Source organism: Pollachius pollachius (assembly GCF_949987615.1).
Source record: "Pollachius pollachius genome assembly, chromosome: 1".
Classification (NCBI taxonomy): Eukaryota; Metazoa; Chordata; class Actinopteri; order Gadiformes; family Gadidae; genus Pollachius; species Pollachius pollachius.
The window spans coordinates 49,892,850-49,903,370 of record NC_136934.1 but is presented as its reverse complement, the minus strand read 5'-3'; the positions used below and the strand labels follow the sequence as shown (position 1 = coordinate 49,903,370).

General features: G+C 38.8%; 1 protein-coding gene across 1 annotated transcript; it reads left to right on the top strand.

Annotated features, from left to right (window-relative positions):
• Window positions 1–5,191: 5,191 nt before the first annotated feature.
• Window positions 5,192–8,815, top strand: LOC307081046 (zymogen granule membrane protein 16-like). The gene is made up of 6 exons (XM_079744064.1): window positions 5,192–5,317; window positions 5,439–5,491; window positions 6,077–6,200; window positions 7,569–7,668; window positions 7,821–7,913; window positions 7,997–8,815. The coding sequence occupies exons 2-6, from the start codon at window positions 5,440–5,442 to the stop codon at window positions 8,165–8,167; spliced, it is 540 nt and encodes a 179-aa protein (XP_079600190.1). The 5' UTR covers window positions 5,192–5,317; window position 5,439; the 3' UTR covers window positions 8,168–8,815.
• Window positions 8,816–10,521: the final 1,706 nt, after the last annotated feature.

Below are 10,521 nucleotides of genomic sequence, written 5' to 3'. Positions count from 1 at the left end.
GATATTGATTTACCTTTGTGCTTTAGAGCTTTCAAGGCTTTTATGTGCATTGTGTGTACATGCATTGTAATTGTTTTCCAAGGCTGGTCAATTTTTGAAAGAACAGATGAGGGCGCATGGATTGCAAATCCGTGCACGAATACGAGGGCACACCACCAATCGGTTCGCCCACTTACTTTTTTGGAAAAAGCTTTGGAAACTCAACAAAAGGTTTCAGAATATTTCCAGAAAGTGTCTGAAACTTTGCAACCTAAGGAATTTTGCAACCTAACATGATTCTGAGTCAGCAGGTCAAAATGTTTCCTTCTCGGCATCTCAGGGAGATACCATTCCATGAATTCTCTGGCAGTCGGATTGTAAATATGATCCCTTCCAACTACATTTATCAGTTCATTTTGAGACCAATGACGCTCTCTCTTTGCAGATCATTTAAGGTTTGCTTATTCTATTTTTATTCTATTGTATTTTATTTATATTTTAAGCACAGAAATACAGAGTATGTCACAAAAACATTTCACTACACATCCTGTATGAGTATTTTGCAAATAAAAACCTTTTAATCTTGAATCTCTTTGAATCTTCAATGTATTTCCATTATCATTCATATTTTAGTTTTTTGTTATACTTTCTACTATACTACTGATTTAATTGTATTTTTATAGATTTTTGCAGGAATCCTTCATCTGGATTCGAAGCTTAGAAGCTCACTTAGAAGCTCACACAAGGTTCCTTTCTTTTCACATTTTGTTCATAATAGTACACATAAAAGCATTTACATGTCGGTGACTTCGTGAACAAGGGACTGCAGAACGGTGGCTAATTCTGACACATTCACTGAAATGTTATTGATTACACCTACTATCTCAACTTTTAAAATAAATCAATGGATGTGAAAATTGCTTACAATTTTAATACTGCTCGAAATTAGAATTTTCCTAAATGCCCATTGTATTAATCTTCATTAGACTTACATTTTTTCTAAATTCCAAAGCTTTGGAAACTTTACAAATACTTTCACAATATCTCCCAGAAAATGTTTGCCCATTTGCAAGTTTTTGATTTGTCCGTAGGGAGAGGATGCAAAAAAACGGATTCTGAATCAGCAGATTTCGTAATCTCAGGCCATTAGTTGTTGGCATACATGTTGGTTTCTATTCTTTAATGAATATACCTGAAGTTGTAGTCATGAATGAGTTTGATACCAATAAAAGCCTGTTTTGGCTTTAGACTTCAGGTTTGGCGAACTACACTGGTTAACTGTTTGTTGTGTCTCGCCGTGATTGGCTGGAAATATGTTGTCATCATGAGAAAGATATCTCAACATGAGGTGAAATTATGTCATAATTGTGCGTCCCTAGGTTGATTTTAATTATTGCATACACAAGCATATTTGCACACTCGAGCAAACACCCAAATAACTTGTTCCTTTAATCAACCAAACAAAGACTACAGGAGAGCAATGGGGTTGGAACCTGAAGTAATCAAAGTCTCAGTCACAGGTTTGGAGGTGATTTAAAGCTTTTGATTGGCTCACTGATAGCACACAGGTAGCATTTGGAAATTCTTTTTTTTTTTACTTTGACTTAACTTGGTTGCTTTTATTCCATTAGGCATGTTCTTATTACTTATTACCAGTGTTGGGCAAGTTACTTTAAATTAGTAACTTAGTTACAGTTGCTAGTTACTTCTTTCAAAAGTAACTCAGTTACTTTAAGTTACTTGTTACTTTCAAGGTAAATAGTTACTAGGGAAAGTAACTTTTTTTTTTCTAAATTATCTTATTGTGTTAATGTGGCAAAGGACGTCCCTAACTGGATAGCTAGGGAGGCTGCCAGTCCTCTGGCTTGCTTACACGTAAGTCCTATCCTACCACAAGCGCAATGCGCCACCTAGTGACCTGAACGTGCCATAGCAGTGTAGTAGTGTGAGTGCAAATAAATGAAATATTTCCATTGTTTCCAACTGTTTCCAACCCTCTACAAATGCACACACATTATTTTGGGGTTGATGTGGCATAGTGTTCGACAAAACAACTGTAAAATTTGATCATTGTACCCAGTATCACTACGATGAAGCAGTGGATCAACAAAACACAACATACAGTATGTTTTGAAACTTTTGATAGGCATATTTATCGTAGCCATTGAAACAGGTACAAAGTATAGTTTTGGCAGTGCAAAAATTAAACTGTGCCTCAGACCATTTAGCAACTGTAGGAATCAATAGTGCAAAACTGATACAATAGATGTTTTCAATGTAAACACAGTGAGGTTTATCCGTTCTTTGTAAGTTAACCTTAACTCAAAACAGCTAAACTCCACCAACTGGAGACCTCATCATCAATAATGATGGGCAAACTTAAAAGTATTTTCAGCCTCACAAAGAGAAACTAAATAAATAAAAAGTACTTTCAGCCTCACAAACATAGTTAATGTTTAACAAATATAATATTTCCTCCACTCTGGCCGTTTAGATAAATAAAACTGATTAAATCAATAATGGTGGATAAAGTGCTTTAGTAGTCTATGTTAGTATGTCTATATCAGTCTTTGTCCATACATCTCCATCATTTGTTTAGCTGTGTCTGGGTTATAGACTGTGCAACAGGCTTTGTAAAATCAAGCTTTCGTTGTTTGGCTGGAGTGGCTTCTCCTTTAGCGTCGGTGGAGCTGACGTTAGCAGCAGCATCACCTGTGTTACCTTCAGGGTCTTTTTCAACTAGCTTGGTAGATGCCTGTTGTTTCTGAAGATGTTTCATCAGATTAGAATTGCTAGTTTTTGATGTGGCTAGAGTTTCCGAACCTCCACAAAGGTGACAGGTCACCAAAATATTCCTTATGTCTTTTACTGTCAGAAAGGAAAAATAATGTGCATATTTCCATGAGAGAAATACAACGCCTGGACCGTCGTCGACTGCCGCCATTGTTTTAATTCATTTACTTGCGCGTCGCTGCGTCACGTGACTCACGTCCGCTTCACGTCCACCACGGAAACTGTAGTCCTGGGTTATGCACGTGAAGTAACGAGTAACGAGCCTGTTTAAATCGCAGTAACGATAACGCGTTACTGATTTTGACAAAGTAATTAGTTACAGTGCTCATTACCGCAAAAATAACGTCGTTACTGTAACGCGTTAATTAATAACGCGTTAGTCCCAACACTGCTTATTACTTCAGGTGTTACGTATTTTAAACACATAAGCTGCCCCCACATAGCCACAAGGAAGCAGGGTCGAACACACAAGCTGCATTACCTCCACATAGCCACAAGGAAGCAGGATCAAACATATAAGCTGTAATTACTATACATAGCCACAAGGGGAGCAGGATCAACATATAAGATGCAATAACTACTCCAGCCACAGATTGCAGCACCTTTAGACAGATGAGGAAGCCGGAGCCAATACGTCACATATGCCACGCCTACTTCACATCGGCCACGCCTACTTGATAAAATCGGGGAGCGGGAGTCAGATGAGGTCAGAGACATATAGCAGACTAATTGAGAGCCCCGGGGAAAGTTCCCCGGGGCCGGAAGATAGCTCTGCGGTATTTCTCTCCATGCGTGTAAAATACAATTCCCTCCTTTTGCTTCATAGTTACCATACTGAAATACTTTAACAAATAAAGTGAGTTAAAAGCGACCCTGATTGAAGTACTTTCTTCAAGAACACGACACAGGCAATCCACTTACAGTTCTTTATTTTAGAACCTGCTCTCTATACTGCTGTCTGCCTGGCGACATCATCATTTATATCATCACTACTATTATTATTATTATTATTATTATTATTATTATTATTATTATTATCAACATGACGGGTTGGCTACAGTGTTTCTTAAAAATGCTGCGCCTTAAAAATACTGACATGTGTAATATACTTCTTCCTCAAGCACGTCAGTATAGTGTAAGTCTAGTACTTATCTTATGGTGAATCTAGGCCTAATAAACCTCTCTCTCTCTCCCCCTCCCTCCCTCCAGGCAGTTCACACTCCTCCTACTCTCTAGCCCGTGGAAATAGTATTGGACGCGGCTTCAGCTCTTCCAGAAGGGTCCATCACCGTCGTCAGAGACTGGGAGCTCACCCACCGTTACATTACTGGGTCAGATCAACCAGCAGTTGCTTACAAGGCTGTGGCCACCTGTGTCAATGGAAATAGCTGCTGCTCCTTGCCCAGAAATGCTACAGATCCAGTTTAATCTTTATGTCAAGATCACACTACAGGAATTCTGCGCTTTGCTTCGTGTTTAGCTCTTAGAACAACATTATTCTTTTGCTGGGTTTGTTGTGCCCTCGGAAGCACACGTTTTTTAAGTGTTATGATGCGTCCCTGATGAATGTCGGGGATAGAAAATAGGCGTGTCTCCTATTAGTCTTGTACTGCAAAGTGTGTCTGGATGTACTGTTTGGCTATTGTACCCATAATGTACATCTTGATTTTTTTTTCTGTACAGTGAAGTTTTTGAAAAAACAAAACAAGACATTGCTCCAGAAACCAGTGCAAATTTCTTAAAATGTCATACACATGCCCTAGGCTTTACTCAGATCCTTATTTGGATCTTGATCAAACAAACTAGGTACACCGGCAGAAGCCACCCCCCTTAAGAAGTGTGCCAAGTTTTGTGCCAATAGCTTCAGGAATTATATCAAGGTGTAAATTTAAAGAAATGCTTCGCTAGGGGCTAATGCTGAAAATTGTGCATTAGCTGCATTTGCTCTCGAACCCATGGTTTGGATTTACTCCAAATTGCTTTGGGGAACACTTATCTCACTGCCCCAAGTTCTTGAAAAGGTGGTAGGGGTTAACCTATTACAACTAATTTTAAAGGTTCCTATGCATAATATGCTGATGATTGACTGTATGTTATTATTACGCTTTAGCGTTTTCCTCTGTTTGATTATTAGGCTCCGATGGCGCTCCAATAAACACTTGTCATCGGCAGATAGTTACTACATCAATGTTTCCTAGACTTTTACATTTATTTCCTGGTTTACTTGGGTTGTTCCCGTTGAACATTTTTTAATTGAAAAATAAGCATTTGACTTTGTTCGGCAGACCGAATGCCGTTTAGGACATCGGCACACAGTTACTACGTCAATGTTTCCTAGACTTTTACATTTATTTCCTGGTTCAACAGGGTTTTTCCTGTTGAACATTTTTGAAGTGAAAAAAAAGCTTTTGCCCCTGTTCGAATGTCATTTAGGAATGCTGGCGAGCTCACAAAGGTTGTGAAATTAGCGAGCTATTTAAGTTCCCCCACAGATGAGGAAATAACAGAAATCGGAAACAAGACGCTTAACTGATAGGATCAACAGGTACGGGCGTTATTTTCAACATGTATGGTTGCAATCTTTTAAAATGTGTAGTTGCATACATTTATTTGAGCTTATGTTGTTGAAAGTTTTTAGTTTAACAGCTCACTTTTCTTCAATCTAGGATGCTGTCTTTCCTGTTTTTCGCTGCGGCTTGGGTTGCCTGCCTGGCAAAATGTGAGAAATAGATCCACCGTGCTGTTACAGAAGACTTTACTAACATGTATACTTAGGCTTCTCTGTTATTTGAAAGTTTTCTCTTGGGGATAGCTAGTCGGTACTCAATGCTACTTAACTTTAAACTTGGACTGAATAGTCTGATAGACTTCCTTTAGCCATTTGTTTGTGGGTCAGGATCTAGAAGTTCAAGGGGGAGGAAGTGCAATGATTATTATTCTTATTACTTACCCTGTTAGAGAACACACTCTACTACTTCACTGTGTGACGGCCGTGATTGTTTTATAAGCTTTCTCTTTGGGCGGGCTTTTAGCCAGTATCCTGGTCCATGTGTTGTTGGACTGGATATTCTTCTTGCCATTGGTCATTTGTTCATGGGTCTGATTCTTTGATACAATTCCAAACAGAAGGAGGATAGCAATTAATTGCAATATACGTTTTTGCATTATTTTTTTTTCGTTTTGATAGAGTGTTTCTTTGAAATTACAACTACATTTACACATCAGTGTAAGTCCTTATATCATGAATATTATACTGAAGCCAGGCCTACTAAGTTATGTATTGTTCCTCTCTCTTTATCTTCAGCCAATGAGTACTACTCATACTCTCCAGCCCTTGGATCAGGTAGTGGAACTCCCTTCTCGTCCAAAGGAGAAGGAAGTATCACAGGCGTGAAAGTCTGGGAGATCCCTAATAGTTACATTACTGGGTAAGACATATGTATCTCTCAGTCTGACTGCATCAACACTAGCTTATCAAAGAGAGCAGCACTTCTGGCAAAATGGAGGCATGTCAGTTTGATCCTCTGCTCCTCCTGATCAAGAAAGCATATCCTAGACTAAAGTAAGACTTTAGTCTAGAGTTAGTCTAGATTAAAGTAAGACTTTAGTCTAGACTAACTCTAGACTAAAGCAAGGCTGTCTACTCTTTGGGCCCTATCTTGCATCCAGCGCAATTGACTTTCTACACTGGCGCATGTGTCGTTGCTAGTTTGCAACTGGCGCGGAGCGTTCTTTTCCCTCCACCGCCACGCGTCGGTAAATTAGGGAATGATCTTGCGCCCCCAAGGGGCGGTTCAGCGAAAGGAGGAGGCGTGTTCTGGCGCAAACGCTCCCTGGTGCTATTTTGCACAAACCAGGAAATAACTGGTTTAAAGTCAGTGGCGCGTTGTTCAGATGCGCGTGTGTGTGCATCCATCTGTTTAAACACACGCAAACTGAACACCTAACGCATAATACAGTCTATGGCAATGTATATTAACGGGGGACACATGCATATTAGGAACACAAGTTGATAACGATAATGCATACAACTACTGGTAAGAAACGATGTTTGTTAATGTATTGCGTGTATATCATTAAATAGAACCACAGTTACCTCATATCATATGTGTGTTAAGTTTTCTTTGGCGAAATCTTTTAAGGACTCAGTATTTCTGAAGTTGTGGAAGAAAAAGCTATTCCATGTGTGAATTAGGCCATATTATTTGGCCATAAACTGAGCCATTTGAAGTTTAAAAATCATGTGGTCATGCATCTGTCTCATCGGAGACTGCAAACGCGCTGTCCAAATATCAACTCGCCTGATTCAAACGCACTCATGGCTCTTAAAGGGGATGGGAGCTGGCACTCTCATTGGTTTATTGCACGTTACGCCCAAATCACACCTACGGATAATTAGGCTACTTCAGGGCGACCCTTTTTAGATTTGCGTCGGGCTCAAGAGTCATTTATCTGCCGGTATAATAGCAACATTGCCATAGAACCGCCCACAAAGCTACTTGCGTTTCGCTTTTCTCACTTGTGTTTCAGACTGTTAAAATAGGGCCCCTTAACTTCTCACATTTTACGAACCCACCCTCCCTAGATTCATATGATTTTTTTATTGTTAGGACTATAAGTCATTATTGTTATCATTATTTTACAACATTAAAGGTACCTATAGTGTGTGTGTGTGTGTGTGTATGAGTGTGTGTGTGTGTGTGTGTGAGTGTGTGTGTGTGTGTGTGTGTGTTATTAATTGCACTTGTTCTACGCTGTTACAGTTTTTACACGGTTTGCCAATGTTTTATTTCTAGTATCCAGTTGCGTCATGGCACCAAGTGGGGCCGTGTTAACGGTCGATCCACCACCAGTGAAGAGAGATTGGACCTATTTGTAGGAGAGGCCATCATTCAGGTTAAAATGCATCTATACTATGTTCTTGTTAATCACTGTCCTGGCAAGCATTGGTACATTTTTTCACGTCGGCCTCGTCACTGTACTTGGCACTTATTTTTCACTCCTATAACAGTTAGGTGTATTTTGATGTCAGTGTGTTAATATTTCAGGTGTCTGGTAAATACAACCCATCCAACTTCATCTATCAGTTGATCTTTGTGACCAACAAAGGTCGGGCTCTCATCGCAGGCCAGCCATTACAGGTTCTCTTTCATTTATTTATTTCCCTGTCCATTCTTATCTTTTTTGTATTGAGTTATTATTTAAATCTTTTTTTTTTTTGCAGACTTCCTTTAACTTTTACCCTAAGCATGCGGAGGCGGAGCTTCGGATGTTGAGTGGGCGGTCCAATAGCGCTGGGATCACATCACTGGGAGCCCATTGGGGAATGGTCTATATGGAGGGCCCAATGGAGGCGGGACACAATGGAGTGACTACTTATCAACAAAACGCTTAAAAGTGCATTCGACTTTTGAGTTTCTATGGTTTCCTATTTAGCAGTAGAACCCAATAAGCATAATCACATTTTTGTTACTGTGAAGTGATTGGAATGAACACAGGAATGAGTTGTGAGGTGGGTTGGTTGTAATCAAACCACTTCATAAATGTTTGTAGTGATGTTTATTGCTCCATTCTCATAGTGCAAACTTAATCCTAACTAATACTTATTGTACCTATACACTAGTCTCTAAATTGTATGCAAGGCTTATTGAAGTTACCATAAGCCTATCTCAATTTCTTCAAGAAATTCTAATGGCCGCACCATCCACCACAACGTTTCTCCCAGAACATATTGTACGCCTCCAATTGAAACCGTCCCTCGCCAAATTATACCTTTCCCTTCAGGGGTCAATGCTGGATACATGTGAGATCTGCCTTGACACTTTTTTCTTTCAAATTATGGCTTGAATAAAAGGTCTGTTTGCCACGGCTTTTAATTAAAAATGTATCTCTTCACTACATTTACTCTTTTTTATTTCTTGTATTTGACATTTATTTAAAAAATGATCTGTTAATGATTGTCCTTAAAAAAATTGGACACATGAATTCTTCCTTTGCAAATCACTATGAAGGGCCTCACGTTTGATCGGTGGTTTATAATAAACTTTCCTTGCATTACTAAATGATGACTTTGCTCTCGATCTTTCATTCTGCTGATTCTCAAAACAAAACAGTTGTATCTACTAAACAGTCAGATTTTTCTGTCTTGTTGTGCTTTCAGGTTCCATTTATGAATGCTGATAAGATAACAATGGTTATAAAATAAGATAACTATTTAAGTTCTCCCACAGGGGAGGCAATAACATAAAGCTTTGAGACATCTCACAGATCCCATCAACAGTAGTGTTGTGATCTCTTTTAAAATGGGTAGTTGCATTCTTTATTTGCCCTGGCGTTGATACTAATGAGAACGTTTTAGTTTAACAGCTCAGTTCTTCAATCTAGGATGCTCTCTATCCTGTTGTTCGCTGCAGCTTGGGTTGCCTGACTGGCACAATGTAAGTAATAGATCCATCCTGCTGCCGCAGAACACTTAACTAATATGTTAAAATTTTTTATCTTTTAATGATTGTTCTGAAAAAAATGTGGTCCTTCCTTTGCAAAGCACTATGAAGGGCCTCATGTTTGATTTTGTGTTGTGTATGTCTCATGTTTTATTTCCTTTGACGTCATATTAAATGTCATGTGTGGACAATCAATAAAGTAAAAATGGGATCACAAGAAATGCACGGTTAAGGACAAAATTTGTCACTTTGTCAATATAAATATATTATAAAATCATACAGGATTTTCACATTTGTGGAATAATCTTCACGACAAATTATTATTTTATGATAATCTGCCATGAAAATTATAATAACATTTGAATAATCTTCATGGTATATTGCTTTTTTGTACCTGTATTTGAAGGATTTCATGCTGCGGAGAGAGTTGCCAAAAAAAGGATTTGAAAGTGTGGATAGAGTTGTCCAAATGACAACAACAACCATGTCCAAGCCAAGCAATAAAGTAGGCTACAATAAACAATAAAACACATTGCTACAATTTCTAATCGTTTAGAAGCCCAAGATAGTTCGTGCGAAGGGACTAAGGTGCGAAGTCTGAAGTAGTCGAAGTCTCAGGGAATGGGCAGTCCACCAATTGACCTCCATTGTAAAATCTTAAGTTTCAAAAGTAGAATATTTTCAAAGTATAAAACAAAAAAGTGTGGAAGAAGTTAGGTCTCAAGGTTTGTAGAGAAATGGTTACCACTTTGTTCCACAGGACCCATGTCCGACGTGAGCCTGGCCGATGGAGAAAACCCAGTAGAGCAGGGGTCCCAAACCTTTTCACTGCGACACCCGAAAGTCTCCCCAGGACCCAAATGAACAAGAATTCATCATAAATGTTCACAACACCTCCCTTTATAAACTGCTGATAAAGAACACAACAAACAAGGAATTTAAAATGTATATGAAATGTTTTTATTTTATTAAAATGCACATCACAACAATGTGCCGAGTGTAATGTTACATTTCTTATCACTTCCTTACGAATTTCAACTGTGAACTTCAAAACTGAGCAGCGACCTTTCTTCATGAAACGTAAACCCATATAACAGAGGAATGGTCGCAGCTGACCCTGGCTCTTCTTGTTTGAGTAAATAAGAGGATGATAATAATAAGAAGTTGAGCTTGGAACAGTTCTTGTGCCGATGAATATGACGTTGAGTGATAAACTGACATGATTGCGTATAGGCTCAGTTCCATCATTGACATCATCCATAGTTAGCTTCCAAAGGAAAGTATGTAACATTGCAGTCTATAGTTA

Bases quoted from the DNA above. Each gene is read 5' to 3' on its own strand.
- LOC307081046 (XM_079744064.1), top strand. From the start codon at position 5,440: ATGCTGTCTTTCCTGTTTTTCGCTGCGGCTTGGGTTGCCTGCCTGGCA. The intron at 5,492-6,076 runs GTGAGAAATAGA...CTTTATCTTCAG, and splicing joins GGTTGCCTGCCTGGCAAAAT to CCAATGAGTACTACTCATAC. The intron at 7,669-7,820 runs GTTAAAATGCAT...TTAATATTTCAG, and splicing joins TAGGAGAGGCCATCATTCAG to GTGTCTGGTAAATACAACCC.